Source organism: Columba livia, chromosome 6 (assembly GCF_036013475.1).
Source record: "Columba livia isolate bColLiv1 breed racing homer chromosome 6, bColLiv1.pat.W.v2, whole genome shotgun sequence".
NCBI classification, from domain to species: Eukaryota; Metazoa; Chordata; class Aves; order Columbiformes; family Columbidae; genus Columba; species Columba livia.
The window spans coordinates 37,549,300-37,576,531 of record NC_088607.1 but is presented as its reverse complement, the minus strand read 5'-3'; the positions used below and the strand labels follow the sequence as shown (position 1 = coordinate 37,576,531).

Genomic DNA, 27,232 nt, shown 5'->3' with positions numbered 1-27,232 from the left:
TCCTGTTGGGAACTTTGTTGATCTCTCAAGGCTGGTGAAAGTTTACTGCGTTACACAAAAAGAAGCCAGAGCTTCAGCAACCCTCTCAGGATCCAACTGTGGACAAATACACACTTGGGAGGCAGAAAGTCAAGTGCATAATGCCATGTTTTGTATGATCTATTCATGGAGCAAAGACTTTTTTAAAAAACAGGTCATCGAGCCCAGCACTCGACTGTGGGGCCTTTTGTTTTTTAAGAAATTTGCAAATGATCTCAAGGGTTGAAATACTGAAATAAAAAAGCTTACTATGATCTTGAGCTATTAAAGAATCATAAAATTGCCGAGATTGGTGGGAATCTCTGGAGATTGCCCAGTCCTGGGTTCATTAGCTGCCTAGCGCAGGTTTGCAGCCCCACTCCAATTGTTCCGGTGGTAAAGATGAGGATTGACTGTAGAATTGCAGACGGCCTTTGTGAGAGCAAATGAGTCAGTGACAGCATCGCTGCTGGATTAGTCATAGCTTAAAAATAAAGTGAGACAAGTCAGAAAAGATCATCCTAGCCTTATACACAAAGTGATGGGTTTTGGCTTGGCTTGGGAAATGAGATCTTGGCATGTAACTGGTAACTGAGTGTGAAGGTTGGCTTAGTGAGCTGTGGCTGCCAAAAAGGCAAATTGAATGTTAGAAATCATTAGGAAAAATAGACAACAGAGAAAAATATCCTGGCAGTGCTGTACAGATCCAGGCTGTATATGCCTTGTCCAGAGCACGTGGCTTTGGTCGCTTTCACAGAAAGGACAGAGCAGAAGTGAAGCAGGTTTGTGTCCGGAGTGGAAGGAAGAAGAGCTGACACACACACATAAAATGTAGAGTCGCAGTTCTGGAAGTGAAGAGGAATCAGGAGCTTGTTGTCTCCTGTGGTGCGAGAGCTGGGAGTTATCAAATGAAACAAGCAGGTGCCGAGTTTAAAACAGTCAAGATAAGGTTGTTCTTCATCTAATTAAGTTTGTCTGCTTTGACAGGCAGTGATGTGGGGCTGAAAGCTGATGTGGGCTCGAGGGGAGGCAGAGCTGGCTTGAGGAAGAAAAATAAGTTAGTATCAAGGGAAATGTGAGCGGCTTATGTTCTTCTCTAGGCTTCTGGCTTCAGCTGCAACCATGATTTTGCACTGCATGGATTGTTGGTCTGATCTTGTACAACTCTTGCAATATTCCTTTGAGTTTCAGAATAACACAATGCTAGCAGGTAGTGAGAAGACATGCATCACATGGGGCTCACTCGGCTGGAAATTCCTGCACTGCTGGTACAGAAATGATCCAAAGTCCATGAATTTTGAGACTGGAAAAGTCCTGAATTATCTAACTTGTTTCACCACTTCAGACACTTCATATTTTCAGTATTTGGTAGGGTTTTGCAGTAATGTCATCCTCCAGTTCTTCTCATGCTGTTTTGGTCTCTGAGCTCCATGCATCTTTTGACCTTTCTTTTTTGTCTTGGTAGCTCTAATTCTCCCCTCTTCCAGTGTATCTTAAAGAATATATTTTCTTGCATTTAAGAGGATTTGTGCTTCTTCTTTTGCTCTTCTAAATATTAAAGTGGTGCAAGTAAGGATTTCAGCGCAAATCCCTGTTTACTTGATTTAATCAACATGCTAACGGCATTAGTTTGAAGTACATATGTGGGCTGCAGCAGTTGAAGACTTAGAGAAGAATAGGTCTCTAGAAAGTAACCTACATGTTAAAAAGCTCGTCTTCCTAAATAGCATTGTTTTCTCTCCAATTTCTCTGAGTACAGAGTGGAAAATAAAAGACTTAATGGCGAATATGATTTTCCAAAAATATTTTGCCCTTGTTCTGGATCTGCTTTGTTTTTGTGTCTCTCGTTTGAAATGCAGCTGAAGAGTCTCCTCTGTTCTTTCCCAACAGTAGAGATGTCACAGCTATAATGGGAAGCAGTGATTGCTCTGCCTCAGAATAGAGCAAGAACTGAACAAATGAGACCAGTTTTGTACTTATGGTGACAGAGCAGAAAAAGGACAGAAGAAATGTATTTTCATTAAATAGTTGCTTAATGCACTTTCTGACAACAATGAAATCTCCAAAATCATTAGTTTGGTTGAACTCCTATGCATCTCCTATAGGTATTAAGTACAATAGCTGTTTTTTAAATTGGCTTTGCAGATGTTCATCCCTTATGTGAACTCAGTGCTCAGTTACTTGTCTTGGCTTATCGCTGTCACAAAAGTGGACCTGGTCCAAACAGACTGGACGTTTCTGCTCTCTTTTTCTGTCTGGTGTGTTATACAGCGATGAGAGTAGATGGAGAATTGAAAACGTGAGTGCAGAGACGGTTTGTGTTCGTCAACAAGGAGAGGAAAAAACAAAGGGTGCAGGAAAACCAAACCCTTTCCTATTCATCAATAAAAGGCCTCTTCATATCAGTCTTTCTGCAAAGTTAACATGTATATATTGAAAATAGCAAGGTTTTCCCCCTTTTAGCAGCATCTCAGCATGGTAAATGTTTTTTGTTGCCTTTAGAGCATTGTCACAGATACACATTAAAAAGACCGCTGATTGTGAGTTAAGATTGTCCCTGAATTGGGCGTCATCACTCACAGAGCAATGAAAATATTAAAATCCATAAATGGTAAGTTCTGCAAGGTCTTTTATTTACAGAAATAGCTGTATTTCCCTGTTTTCCTTTAAAACTTTGCCATCACTTAAAACTTGGCATAATGACTTCATAGCAGGCATTTTCTTTACCCGAAGGGAAGAAGAAGGAGTTTTATTCTTTGGAAAGGCGGGCACCTGTGTTACTGCTCAGTGCACTACTGGTACCGCAGCCATCCTTGATACATGAAGAAAAAAGGTTATATTTGTTTTTTTTTCTTTTAAGCATGGTGTCTAGACACATTATGTGCCAATTTCATTTCACTGCCGCATCACAAGCTTCACTGATGATAAAGTCAATTTTTTCCTGTGTTCTAAAGATACTCCGTGCTTCTTGTCCTTCGGCCAATTTTTAATCCATTTCAGTAGTTGTTCCCTTACGCTGTACTTTCTGACCTTGTAAATTAATCCAGTGTGTGATGTACAATCCTAAAGCTTACCCTAAATCTAGATAAATTTCGTCCCTAGTTACACCTGTATCTCCCGGTTCAGTTGGGCACTTAAAAGAAGCAACTTTGTCAGACCTGGCCGTCCGTTATCAGTGCTGACTGCCCCTTTTTATAATTTCATTGGTTTAAATACTATGTAATGTTTCTATTTCTTTGCAGCCTGAAGTCCATTTAAAGTTTAAGTGTCTGAAGTTCCTGGACTCTTTCCTTGTTCTTGTGTTAAATAAAACATCTGAAGTGAGCTGCCTGCAGTTCTCCAGTGCCACATCTCCTATCAAATGGCTTTGCCAGGGGCCTTTCCTTATTTCTTGTGCTTTAGCTGTTGAAATGCTGAGGTGTAATCAATGGCAGGAATTGCGGTGGTGCTTGGAAAGGACGTGAGCGCCAGACTGGAAGAAATCATGGCAACTGCATTTGACATTTACGGCTCTCGCGGGGATCTTTTTTGCGAAGGTAACAGGACTGAAAAAATGACATAATTTACAGGATGCACGAGGGTGGCTCCCTCGCTGGTACCTGTGAGAGCCTCTAGCTCGCGGTTCTCTCTGTCTTCTTTAGCTTGGTATTTTCTGGCAGGAGATTCTAGCGTGATTCTTATTACAGCAGGGTTGAATGGACGCGTCAGTTCTAAACCCACCGCGAACTTCCAGTAGCAGAACAACATGCTCGTTTACCTTACAGAAAAGCCAAAGGGCAGGTTTTAGATACATTGTGAATTGTAGTTTTTGTTTGTTTTGCGCGAACACAGAAATATTGAGGAAGCTCTCGCAATATTTTTTGCATGGGGGGTTGAATGCATGATGGTGCAAATATTTTGCAAGCTTTATCTCAACCTGAAGCCTAGGCAGTTGTGTGCTGGGTATAGGTGTAATTATAATTGAATTGGAGGAAATTAAGGTCACACTATAATTCTATACAAGTATTTCCAAGTAAGCCTTGATTTTTGGATGTTATTAAAAAGTCAGTCCAGCCATAGAATAAACATTCCAAGTTATATTTATCTATCAAAGAAAATTTTCTTCTGCTTCACAGAATTACAGAATCCCAGAATGTGAGGGGTTGGAAGGGCCCTGGAAAGCTCATGCAGTGCAATCCCCCCATGGAGCAGGAACACCCAGATGAGGTTACACAGGAAGGTGTCCAGGCGGGTTGGAATGTCTGCACAGAAGGAGACTCCACAACCTCCCTGGGCAGCCTGGGCCAGGCTCTGCCACCCTCACCAGGAACAAGTTTCTTCTCACATTTAAGTGGAACCTTTTGTGTTCCAGTTTGCAACCATTACCCCTTGTCCTATCACTGGTTGTCACCCAGAAGAGCCTGGCTCCATCCTCCTGACACTCCCCCTTTAGATATCTGTAAACATGAATGAGTCACCCCTCAGTGTCCTCTTGTCCAGCTCCAGAGCCCCAGCTCCCTCAGCCTTTCCTCACACGGGAGATGCTCCACTCCCTTCAGCATCTTTGTTGCCCTGCGCTGGACTCTCTCCAGCAGTTCCTACTTCACGTTTCATGAGTGACAACAAAAGTTCAGGTGCATTGTTGTCACGTAGTGCGTTTCGCATACCGTGTCCTGCAGGGAAAAGCAATGATTTGATCACGTTTTTAAAGAACCAATATCCAGGAGGTAACCTGGTTGGTGTGGGTATAACAGGCTTAGGCTCCAGCAGCACAAGGAGAACAACATCTAAAATCCAGTTTGTTAAAGAAAAACATTAAGTTGCGCAGGGAATTAAGAAGATTGCGTTAGCAGGGGGGAAAATGACTTTAGGACCTGACTGCAATGTGAAAAACTTTGGTAGCGAAGAAGAAAAGGCTGGTGGCAAGTTCAGCAAACCCTGTGCTTGAGGAGTGCATGGAAAAGTTCATTTTAATGGATCAAATCTGTTGCATGGGTTCCAGGAAATATTCTTATGGCTGATATTGGTGCAACTAGTCTGTTTTCACCATTAGTATTTATTCTTTTAGTTTGGCGCTTTTATTTTTTAAGGTTTCAGGCATTGTTGGCCCAGTTATTTATTAGGTGGTGATAACCTCCCTTCATTATTGAGGTTCAGGAGGTCTGTGGTAAGTTGCATTGTTATTTTAGACACTATATTTCCAGTCTTTTCATTGTTTTGGTAACAAACCATGTCTATTTTAACTGGATCGGAAAGGCAGTATAGGAATTTTTAAAATTCTCAGAAACATGCTGTTACGTGGGTGAATGTGCCAGATTGACCAGCAAATCCAGACAAGTACAGAACAGAGGAATATGGGAATACTTAGTGCTGCCAGCGTTGTGCTTTTTTCCAGATCTGAGGATTATCACTCAATCTGCTGTGTAATGGTCTTTAGGGGAGGTCAAGGTAATGTAGCCAGAATTTCATTCCAACAGGATTTATTGTAAAATAAATGACTTTCCCTCTCCACCCTACAGAAACCTGTCAGTTGTGCCCCAAGTGCTGCGCTGTGGGCAAATGTTGTTTTGTCGTATTGAGCAGATGGGATCTTTTGGAAGAGGGGTCACCCCCAAAAACAAACGCAAGAGAAAGTTAAGGAATAGGGGAATGCAGCAAAATTGACAATATTACAATTGTTATATATTTTCGAAGAATTGGGAAGGGTGTGCATCAAATGTACAAGAACTGCTCCTAGCCAAGCATTACATCTGGGAATGTGTTCGTACTGTGTATAAAACCAAATCAATTCTCATATTTTGTATGAAATTCTTTGTATCAAGTGGCTGTTTGAGCAAATAATTTATTAAAACTTGTTGTTTAAAAATAAGCATTTGTGACTAACATTGTACTGTATTCCTCATTAGTTCTTAATTTGATTTGTCAGACCCATCACTATGTGTGATGGCCAAAAGGATAAAGAGCAGTTATTTGTATGTTCCAGTGGTTTAAAACAACAGCTCTGGAAGAGGCCTTGTAAGGAAACCAACAGTTTGTTCTCCTTCCAGCTTTCAGCTCAATCTTTTCAAAGAGATGAACTTATATCTTTTAGGGCTAGTGTTTTTAACATGTCAATATGTACTATAAGGATTAAAAAATGGCTACTTTTGTCTGTGTAGGTTGTGTTTTATCCTTTATATTGGTCAGAGCAGCTTCAACGTAAAGTGGTAGCGCTAACCTGTAAAACTGAGTTTTGCTGACAGTCACACAAGTAGGTGGGTTGGAGAAAAGCGGGGATTTTACAGATCTACTACAAAAGCATTAAAAGAAGGTACGCTGAGAGTTGCTCAGAATTTCAGCACTTGTTTTTTTGCCCCTAAAAGCACTTGTTGTTTTTCTTTTTATTATTAGTACTAGTATTATTGTTTTTCTAATTTTTTTCCCTAAGTGTAGGTGTCTTCGGAAACAAACTGGCAAAAGAGGCAAGCTGGACATGGTGGTTTCCACACGGCGGCCTCGCAGTTGAGTACTCACGAAGGCACTGAAAGAGGGAGGTTGAGTTGTGTCCTGGTGCTGCGGGAAACGCTTGCAACAGGCAACAAGCATTTGGAAAGGGACTGTGACTTTCTGCCTAATTCTGTCCGGTCCTCAAATGTGGAGGCCAAAGTTTAATATTTTGACCAGTGAACAAGAAGGAAAGCACGTGCAAAGCTGAAGTGCTTTTAAGTTGCGAAGCGTCCGCTGAGGAAGGAATCCTTTCCATCATAGTTTTGGTTTCCAGTCTTAGGAGGGCCCATCCTTCTTTGTGTTTGACCATATGTAGTTTGGAGCATGGTCTTTTCCTTCAGAGAGACCCTGCAGTGCTGCGACCATGATGTGGGAAACACCTTCATAGATGAATATTCCCCTTTTAACCCAGGGTAGGGTCTGTGCTCACTTATGTTTTAAATCAAGACCGTTGCAGCACTTCAAACTTATAAGCATTTGAGACCCTCCGTGCTTTACCTTTTCTTTTCTCTTTAGGATCTCTTGGTAGCAGCTGCAAGGAGCATCAAGGTTTGTTATAAAGAAACTTGGCAGCAGTTGTGTGTAAACAGTAAAGAAGCCTGTTTTTCTTAACATGGGACAAAGTATTTAGTGATGCTCAAACATACATCTCCTCGAATAGAATCAGATCAGTATGTATTTTTTGCTCATAGAGCAGACCTTTTTCTGAGATTCCTTTTTTCATGCTTTCAGTATATTAACTTAGGCAAAAACTCTGTATCAGGACATTTTTGAAGTTTCATCCTACTGAGTCAGTAGCCAGAGTTCTTACAAGTGATTATGGTGGTGTTAGTTTTTACACACAACATTTATTTTTGTCGAGTGTAACATCAACTTCCAAACAAATCTCACTTCAGTAAATTCTGTTCAGCGTTTGGGGGTCACTTACCCAGTGTCCAGTGCTATTGGCAGCTACTGCTCTATTGGACTTTAAACATGTTGCTTTCAACTTGTGCAGGACCAGGATTTCCCCTGGGATCTTCAAGTGTTTCTCCACCGAATGAAATTCGGTGCAATTGGAAGGCTGCTAACTACATGCTAATAAAACCAGTTTTTGTGATTCTCTTACAGTGACAGGTGTGAAGGGGAGAGTTTCTCAGCTAATTGCTGAGGATCACCCAGAAGCATCAGTCTCCTTGGGTGGACTGGAGCCCGGTGTGCTATTTTCCTCTTAGGTGTTTTATTTGAATATGGATAATCGAAGCTGGCTGTGAAAAAGGGGGGAAAAAAGGGAGATATTCATACTTAATATGGTAGTAGTTATTTGAGTCAATTGTGGGTTCCATCAGTGGTAGAGCGTCCTGTATCCTAGAAACACATAAGAACAGCAGGAGATAAATATGTTGTTTCCTGCAACCTGGTTACTGAAATCTTAATGTGACAGTGAATTAATTAGCAGAACTCCTGATTTCTTCAGGACAGTTTTTTCTCATTAACAAAAATTAATCTCCTAGGAAAAGCCTTATTAATTTCAGATACTAGTCCCTGCTTATGTAAATCCACTTGGCAGATGTACCTTATTCTCCCGAGTCAGAAAATAAAGTCATACGAGGAGACAGGTCGGTGGGTGCTTTTAAATCTGTACCAACATCACTGTTACTCTTCTCTTGGTCAAGGGTCATCCTGGGAATGACCTATTAAAGAACAATGTAGGGGAAAGGGACCTGTGGGTCCTGGGCACAGCAGGGTGACCATGAGCCAGCACTGGGCCCTTGTGGCCAGCAAGCCAATGGTACCTGGGGTGTGTTAGAAGGGGGTGGTCAGTAGGTCAGAGAGGTTCTCCTGCCCCTCTGCTCTGCCCTGGGGAGACCACACCTGGAATATTGTGTCCAGTTGTGTCCCCTCAGTTCCAGCAGGACAGGGAACTGCTGGAGAGAGTCCAGCGCAGCCACCAAGATGCTGAAGGGAGTGGAGCATCTCCCGTGTGAGGAAAGGCTGAGGGAGCTGGGGCTCTGGAGCTGGACAAGAGGAGACTGAGGGGGGACTCATTCATGTTTACAGATATATAAAGGGTGAGTGTCAGGAGGATGGAGCCAGGCTCTTCTCGGTGACAACCAATGATAGGACAAGGGGTAATGGGTTCAAACTGTAACACGAAAGGTTCCACTTAAATCTGAGAAGAAACTTGTTCCTGGTGAGGGTGGCAGAGCCTGGCCCAGGCTGCCCAGGGGGGTTGTGGAGTCTCCTTCTGTGCAGACATTCCAACCCGCCTGGACACCTTCCTGTGTAACCTCATCTGGGTGTTCCTGCTCCATGGGGGGATTGCACTGGATCAGCTTTCCAGGTCCCTTCCAGTCCCTCACATTCTGGGATTCTGTGGTGTATTTTAAAGAGGAAAATACGTTTTTCCTAAGGACTGTTTTGAATGACCAAAGTTGTCATCACCTGCTTTGAACAAAATCACAATTTTGAGGTTTATATTTCTTTTTACTAGAAATGAAAGCTTTTCTCATTGACAACATGCTGTTGTTGCTTGGTAAAGAAAGCAAAGCTTTACAGAGAATTAACAAAAGAAAAGCTATGTGTAAAGAAGAAATTAAAAATAACCAGTAGATGAAATCTGAAGAGCACGTTTCCAGAAGGCTCCTCAGATGTTGGATTTAAAAAAAATGAGGAATTCTCTCTTTCGAAATGGGGGAAATACCAGAACAAAAATAAAACCTCTGTGAACTAAAATACTGTGAACAACAATAATGCAGGTACTGTGTTCTCAATTCTGAACTATTTTCACATCTCAGGAGCTTAGTGCACAATACGCTTCCCACATCTGCAGAAAGGTAACGGGGCACGACTCTTGCCATCCCAGGGCCTGTGTGCTTACAGATTTGGGCAATGAAGCCGTAGGAATATAGACTGTCAGACAGTGCCCTACTATGGCCTTACTACAGAGACCTGTGCAGGACTAGAAACTGGTTTGCTCTTTATAAATTAAAGAATGAGTTACTTGTTGTCTTCTACTTCCACATCTGCTGTCGTCACCCCTGCATTATCACTCTCGTGCTGGGGGTGTGGGTGTCAGTTCTCTCATACAATCAGCAGCTTTCAGTTTTCTTTCATCCTTTGAGGATTTTCCACACGTCTCAATGCTGATGGTTGAAGGAACTCTGTGTGAGTGCTGTGGGGCTCTGCGTTTCAGTGTGACTTCTGCAAAGCTTATTGTGATGGATATTTGTTCATCTAGCTAATTTTTGTTTGGTATTTCTGGTTTTTGTGATGCTGAGCTTCGTAATAGGGTGATCCGCACAATCTGATTTTTAGAACTGGATTGTAAGTCTTGGATATAAACCACCACCAGTTAGTAGCTGTATTAATGGCTTTAGCTGGCTGAGAGCTCTGACAAAGGCGGTGTTTTCTCAGGCTGAACAAGACAACGGGCACCCCCTCCCTGCTTTTGCCAACCTGCACATCGAGGTGCTGGATGAGAACAACCAGAAGCCGTATTTCACCAGAGCCACCTATGAAGGCTTCATCCTTGAGTCCTCCCCAGTGGGCACCACCATCTCGGACAGCCAGAACCTGACCGCTCCGCTGCAGATCCTCGTCTTGGACAACGATGTGGAGGAGGTATGGCTCCTTCTTTCACAGTGTCACACTATTATTATTTTTAGAGTTCTTTAAGGTTTTTGTTCTGAGTTCAAATAGATTAGAAAGTGCACCTGAACTGAAAAACCAATCTGTGTCTTACTGAGCTCTCCTTAAGGTCGTCCTCTGTTAGAGGTGATGAATGCTTGGTGTGAAGGGGAAAAAAAGGAAAATGGATGAAGTGAGAAGGATGGATCTGCCACACAGTGTGGGGAAATGGGAGAGAAAAGCTCAAAGGGGAAGGAAGTAGGAGTTTGAACAAATGAAGAGGAGGAGAAATTCAAGTTAAATCCATGTGCTGTGCCTGGATTCTGATACTGGCATTACTCATAGTAAAGATTTGGCATCTAGATAAGAATAGTAACCAAGTAGTAACAATACTGTGCCTCTAGGGCTGATGCTTCTTCTGTTTTAACCAAGGCTGTTGCTATTATATATTTTTCGATAATGTTTCTTTCTCCTCTAATTACCATCATCTCTCCAGTTCTCTCCTTTGCTCTTTTTTTGTTCTCTTGTTGTCTTCAGATACATAAGGAAATCTAAGTTGCAGGCATAGGTTGTGTAGTAATATTTATAGTCTATGCCAATACTCTTTAATAAAGTTCTTAACGTGATAGTCTGAAAACAATCTTCTGGTTTTGAAAGTTTTACTTTTGACGTAGGCAAATTCATTCTTTTGGAAAAACATGAGAGGCCATTGTCACTAAATGCTGCTTTCTACATCACTGTCTGCATTAGAGTGATTTATTGTCCTTAGAAGCTTTGTTAAAGCCCAGACTCACATAGAGTATGTGTTTCCTATCCATTAAAATATCTCCGTCAATTTATGGGCATTCATAAAAATCCGTTGGAATGCAAGTGGAAATGTAGGGGCTGGGTAAAAGGTACGGCGTAAGTGCGCGTGGGAATCAGCAGCAGGCATTGCTGATGATTGCTGGTATTGCTGAGATACTCTCGTTCAGCATCGCTTTTGCTAAAAGCAAAGCAATTTTCTTTCATCAAATTAATGGGATCTTGTAGGTTGCTTAATATAGGAATAGGAGAAGTGTGCAGGTATTGGGTATGAGTTTGTATTTACAATGCATTGTCTGGTTGTATAAAATCTGTTAGAGTCACGTATGCCTGAACACAACTGAAATCAAATCCGATGAGTTAGTGTCCACAGTTTTAAGTCCTTTTTAAGCTACTAATTTGAGAGATTTTGTCAAAAGGCGGCTTTGAGTTCTGTGATCCTTAAGTGTATTAAAAAAAACATAGGGTGACTTTATTTAGATGTGTCACGGAGGCACCCCGAGATTAGTTTAAGGGACAACAGAGTCCAAAACAACTTTTATTAAACCAGTGACAAACAGGGTTTTAGCACTCCAAAGTGACTTGAATACAGGTTCGGATATCAGTTGAGGAAAATTATTAAGGGGCAGCAACTAATACAACAGGAGGTCCATAGTGTCCATACACGTGGCTTCAGCAAAACAATGCGGGAGCCGTCCCTGAGTCCGGGAAGAGTCCACACTTGCCTGAATATGGTGTGGGATTATTTTAAAGGGATACACGTACTCGTAGTGAGTATGGGAAGTGCACAGTCACAATCCTGCGAGGGTAAATTTATAATACACTTGCAATCCTGTGAGGGTTAATACACGTGCAAATGTGCACGAAAAGTTACCCGTGCTTATGTGGAAGCACGGGAGGAAAATACACCTACGATTATGCGAGGATTAATTTTACACGTGCAAATGTGCACGGAAAGTAGATGCACTCGCACTTCTGCGAGGAGAAGTTTTGCTCACACTTGTGGTGGCGAGGCAAGCGCAGTCTCCATCCTGGGGGGGCTCTCAGCGGCAGCATCTCGCTTGTGCTCCGAGAGACCCGCGACAATGGGCAGAGTCTCGATGAGAGTCCCGTTTTTATACTGTCTGATCAGATCTGACTTTGGGCATTCCAGAAGCTTCTCTGCACCCCCACCCTGGCTGTGGGTGCCCCTGAAGCCTCCAAACATCCCCCACATTGGCCGCGGGCGCCCAGCGGCTCCCTGGCGCCTCAGCACTCCCTTCTCCTAATGGCCCTGGCCAGGGGGCTCTGGGGCCAAACTGAAGCAGCTGTCAGCCTCAAACAGCAGAGAGAGAGGGAGATGTGCCTGCTCCTTCCGTATCAAAGGAGGGAGGGGGAGAGGGGGGGGGGTTGCATTCTGCCGCAATATGTTTTTAGCTTAAGCAATTATTTTGTTTGATCCACACTTTCATGAAAGTATTAGTGAAACCCTCTGGTTCAAATACACCTTGGTGCAGATCCGTTTGCTACAGAAGGCTGGAATTTTAGGGCACTATTTATGTCCACCGTACAACACATGGGACTGCAGATTAACTTTACAAAACTGGGAAGAGATGCTTTTAATCACCTGAAGTGTGGACGACTGAAACCAAGCAAATTTGTGTGTGAGACTTGATAAACCTGAACGTAAGGTAGGCCTGGACTAAGACTCGGGTTTTTTGGGAGACTCTCCCATGTTTCCTAGTAGATGATATTGTTACACTAAAGGAATGGCAGAAAACCTTTGGACTTCATTAAACGCCAGGGTTTTTTGGGGATTGCTGCACAACTCTACCCACAAGGTGTCAAAGGCAAATTTGATAATACAAGGGGTTTTGATGTAACTACGTATTAGATGATCTACAAGACTGAAAATTAAGATTACTTTGAACTGTTAAATTCTCAGTTTGGACTGACTCTTTGAATCAATCGTGTAACTACCAGGTAGTTAGTATAGCACATATTTGTATACTCTCAAACTGCAAATATTTAATTTCAAGATCTTCTGCAAAGAAGAGTATTTTGTTCCTTTAATATAAACTATTTAATGAGGTTCGTAATGTGTTCCTGGCATTCATGTTCCCCACCCTGAAAATTCTTCCTGTTAGGGATTTTGTCAACACACGTTCAATAGCTCCAGTTCTGAGGGATGCTCTGAAATCCAGCACAAGCAGTGTGACCACAGGTCTCTTCGGTTTTTTGTTGTGTCAATATTTGCATATTGAATAGGCAGTTAATTAATATACTTGTGTTTGCTTGTACTAGAAATCTCAACGTAGGTGTGGCCTAAATATTTGTAGTTTTAGTTGCATCGCTAATAATACAAAGATTGTCTGATCTGCAACAGATCTTTCGGTTGGAAGCACCAGCATAACTTAAATAGTTGGTGTCCAAAGGTGATTGAAAACAAGTTTATTACTCTTGAACACAAGCCGCTCTATGCTGCTGATTACAAGTTGTTAAATATTTCTGGATCTCAGTACAAATAGACTTGAAATTTCATATCCACAGGAAATGACCATTCAAGGGCCCAAAAGCGTTTCCTGGTGACATTACCACCAGGATGGCTCTGTCCCTTAACTTCATTCACTTCTGCAGGTCTTAATGTTCTGGTGGCTTCATTACATCATACTAAATTAAGGTTTTTAGTAGGGAGATCCTCTCCATGCTTGTATCTGTTATTTTCCAATACTGACACTGGGTAAACATAATGTATTCAGTATTTTAATTGACAGATTGCTTGAGATTATGTTTCGTATTAAAGTAACTCCATGACCTCAGGTAAATGCATGAAGAAAGCCAGGAAACCGTCTCAGCTGTGGACCTTGAGAAAAAACAAAACGCATTCTAAATTTAAACCTCGTGGGAATTATAATAGGGTCCTGCTATAAACCTTCAAAAAATTAATTTATAGACGTGACATTGCAAACAGCCCTTTACCTAGAGCAACACTGCCGAGTGCTGATATAATTAAGTGCTCTGTTTAAACGGCATAAATTAAATTAAGCCACACAAGTACCTTAAGACCTGAGCAAACCAAAGCTGAGATGAGGAATTTAAACAGTATGATCCAGTTGGTGTTTGCATAAGGCTTCTTGAGCTTCCATGGCAGAGTACCCATTGCTCCTGCTTTAGTGGTTAGAGTTGGTGAAACAGCTACACAGTTTCTTGTTCCGTGTTCCTGTTGTCTGGGAACTGGAAGTCAAACTAAACAGATGGTTGTTCAACATCTGCCTTTCCAGAAACGTGTGGGAAATGTTGAAGAATTAGTATTTTACGTAAAGGCATCTCAGTAGCAACCCAAGAGGACAGAGCAAATAACGGATAATATAACTCTTAAATGTAACTACAAATGCACATTACGGATTTTCAATTATATATTCAGATGAGGAAAAAGAACTATTTATCCAGGAGTACTGAAGCATTTTAAATACTGAAGCAGTTTTCTCTAATATTTGCCCGATTGCTCATTTATTTCACTATTATTGTTTGCACTTGTTTTGCAGCCGGTGTTCTCTCAAGAGGAGGGTTCTCATAGCACTGCTTTCCCTCTATAGCGCTTCTGTGACACTTTAATAGTCACGTTACAAAATAATAATTCAGGGACTATTCTTCCCAAATGCAACAGCCCATTAATATAGTTATTCAAACAAAAGGGAAAGGCAAAGCGAAAAGGCTGCTCCACTTTCTTTAGGACTAACATAGGTAGGTTTTTCCTTTTCTGCATGTTTCCGCCTAAGAGGAATAAAAATCTTAACATTGAATCGCTACCGTAACACCTCAACTGCCAAAAGTCGCTTTGTAGCGCCTCAGCCCTTGGGTTGTGCAGGGGCTGGAGAAGTTTGCGTGCGATGGAAAGAATTCGGAATTGAAGCACTGCTCGGCATCCATCCTGCTTCTCTCGTTTGTCTTTTGACATCTTTTCCCCCAAAGTGGAGATGACATAAATGGTGAAGAGCTTTTTTGTTCTTATTTTAAATTTCCTGTGGAAATACTACTTAAACGATCTCACTTTGAAGAAAAATAAATGCTTAGGGAGACAAAATGATTTGTAGGGTGTCCCAAGCAAAGTCTTCTCAGCCCCGTTTACCTCCTGTAGTTTTTCAGTTGCTCAGAATTTTGACTTGATTTGTCCTGTTGCTCTGAGTGGTTTTACACCTAAAGCATCACGGAGGCTTCTCAGGAGGCTGCGCTCCGGCTTATTTTTCTGATATCGAGTGGTAATGTGAAAGATGCAGGAAATTCCCTCCAGAATCTCTACAAGACTCCAACTCTCCGTTTTTTCTGCTGAAAGACTAGAAGAGATTTTCTGCTTTCACCCAGACACGAGGAGGGCAAACGCTGGAAACATCTCTTCGACAAAACAAGTCTCTTCCATGGGTGTTTCAGTGCTGATCGTCCTCTGAGGAAAATCGCTAGAAACCCAAGATGTGTTGTTGTGTTGTCTTTGTTATGGCTGCAGTTTTTTGGACACAAGCCCGTGCCAGCAGTCGGGGAGCCCGAGCAGTTCTAATGCTCCTGGAGCTTGTTCTGGCTGCCCTGGAGAATCAAACAGCCAAAAATATTCCCTCTAAACCATCCCTGGGGATGCTGAAACCCATAGGGGCTGTGTGGCATCGTCTACTCTTTCTTGACAATATGTGATTTTGGTGTAATCATAGTAAATTGCAGAAAACTGATTGCGTTAGGAAGTGCTTGAAAGCCCTTGTGAGAGAGAAGGAGCGGCAAAAAGTAACATTCCCATCCACACAGGCTTTCAAACCTGGAGGAATTTGAAAAGTCACATTGAAAGTCAAGTTGAAAGCCAGGCTGTGTTTCTTAGCAGTGCATGGGAGCACTTTCTGCAGCTGGTTTTTATTCTGATTTTATCTGTAACCCTTTTTCCCCAAATGTTGTGCTTTTATGGTGTCCGTCAGTATCAGGTTTATGGTTCTCGTCTTCATTCTGTATCATGTTTTTCTTTGTAGGTCGCACCAGGTGCCGTTCCCGTAGGTATTGGGTGTTATATTTGCAAAATTACTTGTTGTTTTAATTGCATGGTTGATGGATTCATTTCCTCCTGTCCTCTCTCATTTTTATCTTCCCTATTGGTGTCTGAGACTGGGACTATCACTGGTTTTGTGAAGCCTGCAAAGAGCCCTTTAAATGCACTGGGCCAAATTCATTTATGACATAGAGCTGTACCCTGGTTACATTGTGATTGCTTTATGTTCATTAAATAATTATACATCTTTATAGAAATCTGAAGCATTACAAAGAGGGGGGAGGGTTTAAGTTTAAAAAGTACTTCCTAGTCAGTTTGAAGTATGTAAACCATACAAGGTTTGAACTGCATGCTTGAAATGGTCTTTGCAGGTTGCACGTAACCTCTTTTGTGTGGATTCTGATAGTTTTCTACTTAAAGTTATATGCTAAACAGTTTATCAGGGGCAAGCTAGTCTACATGAGCCAGTAATGCAGGCAGACATCACAGTCCTTAAGTCCAGGCCCCAAAGTAAATCATACTTGAAATAAATTAAAGTATTGGGAATAGTGTTGGCAACACCGAGGGATCGTTCCCCACAATTGTGGTCTCTTGCAGCATCTGCCACAGAAAATGGTCTCAGTTAAGCCGAGCAGACTTTCTTTTGGCATAAAACGTGATAAAAATGTGAAAGCATAACAATGCCAAGATTAAGGAAATAAATTGCTTTGTAGGTCTGACACGTGTGGAAGGCGGTAGAAACAGGCACTGATTGCAGTAAAGGCGATTCAACTTGCACATGAGGGTAAAATTCCTAACACAACAGCTAAGGAAGAGGATAGGTTACTTCGGGAGTGTACAGGATCTCCATCGTTGATTTTTCTCAAGAACAAATTAGGAAAGAAATCCTGTTTATTAGTGTTCAAAATGGCATGACAAGCAAGAACAGTAACAACTAACCGGGGTGTTTGTAAATTAAATTTTTGACTGACTTCATAGTGTCTACAAAGTGAACAATTATTGGCAATTACCTTCTGTAATTTTTCATGGAAAAAAGAGATTGCCATTTGCATTGCTGCCTGTAAAATGGATTTTGATTTCACTGGAAGCTGGTGTAGCTGCAGCAAAGCTTTCGGCAATAGGAAACCACTCGTTTGGAACGCTTTGATATTTCTTTCACGTAGCTTTGAGCAACTGGAATGGTTTCTTATTTAAATAGTATAATCTTAGCCTTCAAAGTGTGTGCTTTAGAGTATTTTGGATTGCTAAAATAAGTTTCTGTTGTGCTAATCTGTCTTTATAGTCGTTGGTGCATGTGAGAGTGAGCTCGAGTGTTTTGCCCACTGTCTTGTTTTCTATTTTTAATTATATCAGAATGATGCTAATAACAGTGTCGGAGTTCACCTTCTAGAAGCATTTTGCATTCAAGTTGAGAAAATGTTCAGAGAAGAAGAATGCAACTCTGCTTTTTGGATTATTTGTTGAATTCAGCTATTTCTGACCACATTGTCCTGCTCTGTATGGGGTGGGTTTGGTAGAGTTGGAAAGCAGCTGGTAAAAACACTTCTCAGGTTATGTCTTGGGCAGCCACTGGATTTTCTGTTATGTTTTATCTATGGCAGTTCAAAGCATTTTTTAAAGGACTCATCTCCCAACCTTTGCTGTTTTGCCGGATCACATTCACATTCCTCTTTTATAGCTTTACATAATGAACATAAATTAAGTAACTAATGACCGACTGTAGCACATTAAGTCAGGTTAAACTAACCAGATTACATACAGCAACACAGAAATGTTTGTTGGAATGCTGTAGGCAATAAAAGGTAATGTAGTTTATTTTTAAATTTAAACTGTAATATAGAGTGACCCTTGCAGTGCCGAGGGTTTAGATTGTGGGGTGACAATCAAACCCTGGCAGATGTATTGTTAACCCCCTCTCCCCCCTTCCCACTCAGGACAGGCCATCGGGAGGGAAAGAAGGACAGAGAGAAGAGAGCTGGGAAAATTAAAAATGTTTTACTAATGCTACTGATAAGAATAGAGAAAATAATACAATATATACAAAACTAATCTTGAAAGTCTCAGCAACTGCAGAGCCGGCACCCGAAGTCCTGGACTGGACTCTGCAGCCAACCGGAGCTGGATTCAGTCTGTCACTGGCCTCGGTTCACAGGGACGACTCGCAAGGTCCTCTCCTAATGTCGGCCATGAGCAGAAGGGACGAGGTCCTCGTGCTCTCCCACTTTTATATGAAGTATTCACGTGAATGGGATGTTATGCACAGTTGGTCAGTTTCTTAGTCACCTGTTTCTCTTTGTCCCTCTGGCGAGATGTCCATCCATGCTTATCAATAACCTCGCATTCCATTGCTGTGTTCACCAAAACATGGATCTGGTTCTCCAGGAAAATGCAGCTGATAAGAAGCTTTAGTGACAGGCACATTCACTAAAAGAGAAACTTGTTTTTAACAAAACCAGGACAGCAGTCTAATCACTTCAATAACTCAGGAGCATCTTTAAAGAGATGGGGGAAGATGTTGAGACATTTCACCCTGGTCATGATTCACATTTCTACTGGTTCAACAAGACGGATGTCGCAGAAAAATGACTTAACTTGTGGGGCTTTCCAGAACCACCACAGAGCTGAAATGCCCTTTTTTTTTGCTCTGTGCTGGCACCCAGCAGACTGCAAATCCGTTTTCCTGCTCTGTATTAACAGCTACCTGGTAAATTCACACTGGGAGGAACCGGCACGAGGTTCTGGACTGTAATTAATCTGCTCTGTTCCCTGGGAGTACAGTAATAACATTCCTCCCCCATTCTGTCAGCTGAGATTCTGCTTGCCCCCAAATTAATTTCAGCCTTTTTCCCCAGGGGACATTTCATTCTTTTTTCTTCCTCTTTAGCTGTATAGTGAAAATCTGACCACGGTTCCTTTACTATGGTTTTCGCTCCATCAACTGAGAGGTTCATAATTCCGCATCAATGTATTTGGTTTCTTTTTGATACACGAAGGGAATCTCCGAACACCATCTATTTAGCGATACGCTTCAACAAATATGGTTGTCTTTTTCATTGCCTCAACCCAACTGTTTTATTGCTCCATTAATCAAGATAAGCTTAGTTTTGTTTTTAATATGGTTGAATGTGTTTTCTTACATTTCTAAGTTCTATTCAGTTTAAAAGTTACTGTTTTAATGAAAGAAAGCAGCATTTAAAACTAGCAGATACAGATATTTGTTTGCCACTGGGTTTACTTCTATAGGTTAACATGTATTTTTGATATATTTTTCATCAAGATTAGATTTTTAGATCAGTTGTTTTATTTTTTTTACTTTTTCTACAGTTTTCTGGGTTGCTAGCCACAGTATTAGCACTTTCTCCTTAGTTAGCTTTCAACAGAAGCAAACACTTGCATTCAGTAATTGGAAACTTAATGGTGTATATGTGTTGATAATAAAACACTCTTTTTTTAATGCTGTATAAAGACGAAGGACCCCCAGCTCCACCTCTTTCTGAACGATTACAACGCGGTTTTCACTGTGACCCAGAGTGGCATCACCCGCTACCTCACGCTGCTGCAGCCCGTGGACCGAGAGCTCCAGCAGCTCTACACCTTCTCGGTAAGCTCAGAGCACCATGCCATGTCACTAAAACCATTATTTTTAACATCCCTGGAGATGGTTAAAGTGGTACAGAAGAAGGGTGAGCAGCAGCAATACTTAGGCGTGGGGCAGAGTGATAAATCACAGAACCCCAGAATGTCAGGGGTTGGAAGGGACCTGGAAAGCTCATGCAGTGCAATCCCCCCATGGAGCGGGAACACCCAGATGAGGTTACACAGGAAGGTGTCCAGGCGGGTTGGAATGTCTGCACAGAAGGAGACTCCACAACCTCCCTGGGCAGCCTGGGCCAGGCTCTGCCACACTCACTGGGAACAAGTTTCTTCTCAAATTTACGTGGAACCTCTTGTGTTCCAGTTTGTACCCATTGCCCCTTGTCCTATTATTGGTTGTCACCAAGAAGAGCCTGGCTCCATCCTCCTGACGCTCACCCTTTCCATATTGATCCCCATGAATGAGTCACCCCTCAGTGTCCTCTTGTCCAGCTCCAGAGCCCCAGCTCCCTCAGCCTTTCCTCACACGGGAGATGCTCCACTCCCTTCAGCATCTTGGTGGCTGCGCTGGACTCTCTCCAGCAGTTCCCTGTCCTGCTGGAACTGAGGGGCCACAACTGGACAGAAATGTCGTCGCTGCTCTCCCGAAGTGCGCGTGTTTGGTGCGATATCAACATTATGGATCTCCCACTCAGCATCATCTCCATGCCATCAGGCTTGTATTCTGCTGCCATGGCACAGTCTGACTTTTGTACCCCGTGTGACCTGGAGTCCACCTCTGCCTTTTATTTTCTTGGCCCTTGAGTTGTGAATATGATGCTTGTAATGGCCTTTCTGCTTTATTTTTTTTAATACAAAATAAAGAAGTCAGATTGCAGAAACCAGAGTAGTATTTTTTAAAGTTTCAGTGGATCTAATACTCCCTCAGGCATTTCCCAGTCTGTGAGAAAACAGCTTAACAGCCCTCAAGCAATTTGCAAATATGCTGCAGGGAAACCCTGTTCCTCTGCGGGGTTTCCCAGTCAACACCGCCGTATTTTCTGTCTGTTTAGCATTGGAAAGGAGAGCTCAGATTTCCTCTATGGAGTAAGGGCATCTGACTCTTTAAGTCTCACTTGTAAACTGCTGGTTTGGAGGTTTGGCAGAGGTGCAGCAGCTTGCAAACAGCAGCTGAAGCCTTCTCTAATTGACCTAATGCAGACAAAATTGAAAAATGAAATGCTCATTTTTACTTGTCATACTGTATTTTCTCACAGTTGGAATTGTGTTAAGAATGCACTATTAAAATACGTCCTGTTCTGCCTCTTTTGTCCCCTCCTGAAGATGACAGCGTCTGATGGCGTCCAGGAGAGTGCCCCGGTGACAGTCAATATCCTGGTCATTGATGCAAATGATAATTCTCCAACCTTCTCCAACATATCATATAATGTCAAGATTTATACGGATATGAGGCCTGGGGAAGGCGTTATAAAGGTAACTTGAAGTCTTTTTATTAGCTTTGTTGACTCTTTGCTAGCAGTAGATGGTCTTGTAGTACAACTTGGAAAGGTACTGAAAAGAGCTAGAAATAAAGTCTGTGTATCTCCATCCACTTTGTTAATTACATAGTTATTAAAGAGTCGTTAATGCTGAATGGTGGGCCTGCCTTAGTCGTATAGCTGCAGTTCAGCTCTTTCATCTGAGTTTTACAAAACCTCTTCATCTAAAAATTCTCAAAAGGAAAAAAAACACTATTCTCCTCTATTAGTGGGATATTGAAAACAAGAATATTTGGGGGGAACAGGTGCAGAATTCAGTAGAACCTAACGAGAAATATTTTACCATGTCATAAAACCTTTTGGTTTTCACAGACACCCAGAGTAGTTTGTTTGTAGAGCAGATGAGCAGTGACAAATGTGTTGAACGCGGGCCCAGAGGGAGCAGCAGTTTTAATTAAAGTTTGCAAGCACTGATTTATGTTTTGGTGCAGACTGGAGGTGACTCCTGGTTGCGCTGAAGTTAATGGAAAATGGCTTTTTTGGCTGGTAATTCTTGTAATATCTCAGCCATGCTCCTGAGTGCTCCCAGACGGATGAAAAGACAAGATGCTGTTAGTGGAGGTTGGTGTTCGAGGGTGGCAGAAGGCGGTATTGGAGAAAAAATAATACATCATTGGCTGACTTAAGTAATAAAATAGCATTTTCTGAAATATAATCAGCAAGTAAGCATTTGAAGGCAGCGGTGATTTAGCGGTACCAGGAGAAAGTTCAGTGGCTGTTTTGGCATGTGCCCTGCTTGAACTGGATTGATGTGCTGCATTTGTGCTTAAAAGCATCAATGAGAGTTGCGGGGATGTTTTTAGCAAGATTTGAGGGAAAGATAGCAGTTTTAAACATAATTAAATTCCTCCAAGCTTTGCACAAGGCCGTGGGGGGAGGAACAACAACAAAAAGACCAACTGCTGTTGTCCTGAATGAGCTCAGGAGCTGTATTTGCATCCTCTCATAGACTCCTAACTCCATATATAAACAGGTAGATTTTGCAAGTACGCTGCCTTTGCGTGGTATTTAAGCTACAGAGATACACACAATGCTGTAAGAAGTTAAATCAAGGTTTTTTCCTAAAGCGTAAGCTCTCTAGTCCGAAAAGAAATGGTGCTCTGAGCTGCCCGGGTTGTGTTTGTGACCCTTGGGATGAGCAGAGAGCAGCTACTGGGCTTTTCTGGAACAGCTGCGATGCCAAAGGACTCATTGTATGCAAAGGGAATGTGCTGATCTGAGGGTTTACACTGCCTGGCGCTCCACCTGCAAATCTTTTCCAACCCTGGAGGTGTGCAAAGAGCAGGAGCACAAATCTCTCAGGAAATTGTTCATTCTGGGAAAAAAAGTGACAGGGCGGCTCTGCATCCGCGTTAGGGAGTGGGTCCCTTCTAGGATGACATTTCAGAGTTAGAAATGAGTAGTGGGGAAGTCAGGCCTTACGCTTCCATTTCACAGAATCACAGAATCGACTGAGTTGGAAAAGCCCTCAGAGATCATCAAGTCCAACCCTTGGTCCAACTCCAGTCCATTGACTAGATCATGGCACTAAGTGCCATGTCCAATCTCAGCTTAAAAACCTCCAGGGCCGGTGAGTCCAGCACCTCCCTGGGCAGCCATTCCAATGCCTGACCACTCTCTCTGTAAAGAATTGCTTTCTCATCTCCAGCCTCAGTTTCCCCTGGCAGAGTTGAAGCCCATGGCCCCTTGTCCTGTTGCTGACTGCCTGGGAGAAGAGACCAATCCCCACCTGGCTAGAACTGCCCTTCAGGTAGTTCTAGAGAGTGCTGAGCTCACCTCTAAGCCTCCTCTTCTCCAGACTAAACAAGCCCAGCTCCCTCAGCCTCTCCCCATAGGGCTTGTGTTCAAGTCCCTTCCCCAGTCTTGTTGCTCTAATTTGCTAAAATTAAAATTATAGTGGAAAATGTAAGAGCTCTGAGGGTTTTTTCTTTTTCCACACTTGTGTCTGCGAGGTCAGCACATGGTTACACTCAGACTGTGAGAGTTTAGAACGTGGAGGGCAGAACATCGTGGCTGGTTTGGGAGAGAGGTTGTTTCTCATCTAATCTTACATTGCTGAATGAGCTGAGTTTAGAAACAAACTGATATTAAAAAAAACCTTAAAGTGATATTAAGGTTTCTGCATACTGTGATATTGCCAGTAATATCAATTTCAGGCTGCTGGGGCGTTTGGGGAGTTTCTCACCTTGTTATTTTGCTTCTGCTTTATAAATACCTTCTCAAATGGAAAACGGACTTCTTTTCTTTTATTTTTTGTTAACTGTTAACACAATGATTTTTATTATATACTTATATTGTTCTCTGTATGTGAAACAAACTCATCTTGCAACCCTGTCTCATCCCTGCTTTAAGAATATTTTAGAATTCTCTGCTCAGGGATGTTGATCAGCTGTGATAGTTCCCCGAGGAAAATGACCCAGGTCAGGTGTGATTACTGTGTAAAAACCACCTTCTCTAGCCGGAGAAAGCAGGTTAGAAAAAGAACACTGACCTCAGTGAATCTGAATTTAAAGCAGGCAAATTATGTGGTTAATAATAATTATTGCTAGACTGATTAATCATAAACCTGGTAAAGTACTTAATCTCATCTTTATATGTTGTTATAGTTTTGCTGTCCTTTTCCACTTTTCAATTAGCACTTTCTTCCTGTGATTCGGGTGTTTAAACTAGTTACACAGTGCTGGTTGGGGTGTGCAGCTGTAATGCAATCATATTTGGCGTAAGTCATTTAAATGCTGTTTCTTTAGACATCTCTCGTTTCTATATACAGCATAAACTATGCAGGGCACAGATGATATTGAGCAAGAAAACAAGAGAGCTGAGAAGGGGCAAAGAATGGCAAAAATTTGACTTTTGAAACCAAAATAACCTATTTTAATTTATCTGTGTATCTGAATTTCTACCTAATTTCCTGTCTCAGAGGTATGACCCATGTTCAGGAGCTCTCTTATAAGAACAATTCAGTAACTCCATGGTTAAAAATGGAAAATAAGCCATGTTCACCTCCTGCGAGCTGCAACAATTCTGCCTCAGATCACCAGGACAAGTTTATCTGAAGGTTCTGCCCCAGCGTCTTGTACCGCAGAGCACTTAACTTCACACATCACCCCATGAACAGCCCTGGTGCTGGAGGTCAGGAACAAAAGCCAAAAGATAAAACGTGCTAAAACTGCGGGCAGTAACATTTCTTTCACTTATCTCTTGCTCACAGTAGATTTGGTCCTGAGCAGTAACAGCACTTTCAGTGGTACACAGGGACAGATTTAGAGCCATTAAATAAATACCTCCTCTGGGGTTGCTTTGTCGTTACCCCAAATGTGGCTTCTCAGGGCTGGGTTGCTTTGTCTCTGTTAAATAGTCTCTTTTGATTCCCCGCACATGCGACTCCAGCCGCCCTCGCGTACGGACACATGTTAAATCATGTCCCAGAGACGTGTTTGCAGCTCTTGCTATAAAGCCGCAGAACAATGTAGGAAAAGTCTTTGTAAAAGTCATCTCCATGCTTAATGTCTTATTGACGTGGTTATTTGCAGCCCTTTGTGTTCAGTCCATCAGCATATTAATTCCCATCTCCAAAGTAAACATGATTAGCAGGAACAGAAAACACAACTGGGTTGTGTTTTCATTTCTCAGTAGATGTCTCTATATACTCAAGTGAAAAAGAAGAAGATACTGAAAAGTGTTTCGACCAGAGCTCGTGGTTCCTGCAGGGATTTGCTTTAGGTCAGTACGAGTCAGACCAGCAGGTCAAACGCTGGAGCCCAAATATAAAGGGAGTCTGAACAGAGCTTGTGCAGTCACCAAGAATGTGTCTTTGGAAATGTAAGACCATTCTTCTAAGTCTCCTTTCCCTTCCAAGGAAACCTCTTCTTGCTGCAGCACAATATGCACCTATCTTGCAAAACTTTCAATACATCAGATTTCAGTCTAACGAAGCTGATTCTGCTGGATGCAAAAAGTTCCTTAGGAAAGTAAAATAAATCTCGTTTTGTACTTCTTTCTGTATGTTTTAGACCGTGTTTCTCAAATCTTGTTAACTATGAAGCTCTATCGGTCTGGGACAGCCAGAGATGGAGTTTATAGATTCATATATTATGGCAGCTGTTTAACTTCGGTTCTATTTAATTCTATTTTTTATCTCATTTTTGCCCCCAAAACGTTTTTTCAAATCACTTATCAAGCATTCGGTATTTGTAAGTTTAATTAACCTTATTAACAATCTATGTACTTGCGTAGTCAATTAATTTCTTTTTCCAAGTCGTCACAATAAAAACTGGTCTTGGTCCAGACCCTGTCATTAAATACTTAGGACCTTGTATTCTGCGTGAAGCCTTTATTTATCTTCTTGTGCATGTTACTTTTAGAGTTCAGTTTAGAAGGTTATTAGAGCACTTTTCTTAACTATGTCACTTAGTTGGATAGTTACTCTTTATGAGGCACATCCAGTTGTGTATAGAAACTGTAGAATGAGGGATTAAGGAAATGGAGTTTGATGGGGTTTAAGCTCTGAACCCCAAGGGAGTGGAGAAACTCTTATTTGCTGAGTTTTGGTGGGTTGACTGACCATGGCGAGTTGGCACAGCAAGACATTAATTAATACATGGATATTTTTATTTATACCTCTAAGAGGAGATGATCGATTTAATTATTTGTTTGAGATATCTCAAGTGTTTATCCTGTGTTCAGTATACAGCTTGTCTCAAAATAACAGCATGAATGAAGAATTGCTCGTTCTAGTGCAACAGTGAAGTGTCTATGACAAAGAAATTCAAAGAAAATCAGTTTAGACAAATTGAAGTTTAATACTTCTGTGTTGCAAATTGGCACTGGATCACTGTGCTCTGTGTGAATGAAGCAAAACACTGATTATTTCAGGAAAAAATAACTTCACTTACATGCTTTTTAGCTGATGAACACTGTGTCCAACCTGTTCCGTGTTAAAACGGTTGGTCAGTCCCTAATAGCGTTAATAGCTGCACTTCTAAGGAAGAAAACACCTGAATCACCTGTCTTTTAGCATTTCATTTATTCTGCTAAAGCTACTTGGGGCTTAGCTCTTGGTTGTGTGCATGTTTTTGCCTTTTTACGTGAAATTTCCTATTCCATTGAGCCTACGTGCATAAAGAATGGAGCTCAGCCTAGAAGGCAGCTGGATCCACAAGTTTTTCACGTACTCCCCATGGTGTTTAATGTTGTATGCAAATGCGATTACCTTGAACATTACTGCTTTGGCGTTTATTCCTTTCCAGCTGCAAGGTTGAGTTTCTGCTCCTGCGGTTCTTTAGCTGCGCTTGGGCACGGGTGATTGGAACATTGTGGGTAGCGCTCGGGAAAACTGCGACCTGCCAAAGGTCGAGTGTGGTGCAAGATGGATTATTAGATTATTATACGTGATATACTAACGTAGCAGGGACTTCATGGAGTTCCTTGACCTGCCTGCAGTGCTGTCAGCTTTGAGAGCACCACAGGGATGAGAAAAAGGAGATTTATCCTGAGATAACGTCTCTTGATCCTGCCCTTGGCTTCACAGTCATCACTAAGGTTTTATGTCATCATATGTTACCCTTAAACCCCAGACTTGCAATCCGACATGCAGCGCCGTGTCAGGAAAGCCAAGGCAGACAGGCCAGCAGGAACCTTTCAAGAAACTACGTGTCTGTTCTTCTTTTTCCATCCTCGCTTTGGGAGCCCTGCAGGAAATAATTTCTGAGGCTGGGATTTCTTACTGCTTTGTACATCCCAGGGAGGCTTTACTGCTCTACCTGCTGGTGCCCTTTGCCGTTTCCCACCTGGAACTGCCGGGAGCAGCAGGAGCCCATTGTGACATCGTTCCCTGTCATTTCCACTCAGCGCCGTGGGTACCGGTGGGTGCACAGGCAGCACTACCCGCTGTGGCTTCCTCTGTGTTAAAATGCTGCCCGTACCGCTTCCCGCGCTGTTTGAGAAAATACATTGTCACACAAAATAAAGAGCCAACTGAGAAATGCGTGAACTAACCCCTCTGGGAAGAAAAATTCGCCTTAGAAAGCCCAGAGGTGCCGGCGTTGTGGTACTTTGGTGACTCAACCATCAGTGTAACAGAACGCTGCATTCTGAATATGGTGATAATTAAGGTGGAATTTTAATGGCAGTAATACAAGCCAAGCGATAGGCACTGTGAGCAGTTTGCCGCACGGTTATACATTACATGTAGAAAAACTTG

The 27,232-nt window shown here is 42.1% G+C and overlaps 1 protein-coding gene across 10 annotated transcripts in view; it reads left to right on the top strand.

Annotated features, from left to right (window-relative positions):
* Window positions 1–27,232, top strand: part of PCDH15 (protocadherin related 15) — a 695,403-nt gene that overhangs the window by 508,585 nt on the left and 159,586 nt on the right. For 6 of the 10 annotated variants that reach the window (XM_065068168.1, XM_065068169.1, XM_065068172.1 and 3 more), the window contains 4 exons: window positions 9,880–10,086; window positions 15,882–15,902; window positions 19,365–19,499; window positions 20,816–20,965. In XM_065068168.1, the coding sequence (XP_064924240.1) occupies window positions 9,880–10,086; window positions 15,882–15,902; window positions 19,365–19,499; window positions 20,816–20,965 (513 nt within the window). The remainder of the gene's footprint in view (window positions 1–9,879; window positions 10,087–15,881; window positions 15,903–19,364; window positions 19,500–20,815; window positions 20,966–27,232) is intronic. The other 4 variants (XM_065068175.1, XM_065068177.1, XM_065068178.1 and 1 more) reach the window with 1 other exon arrangement.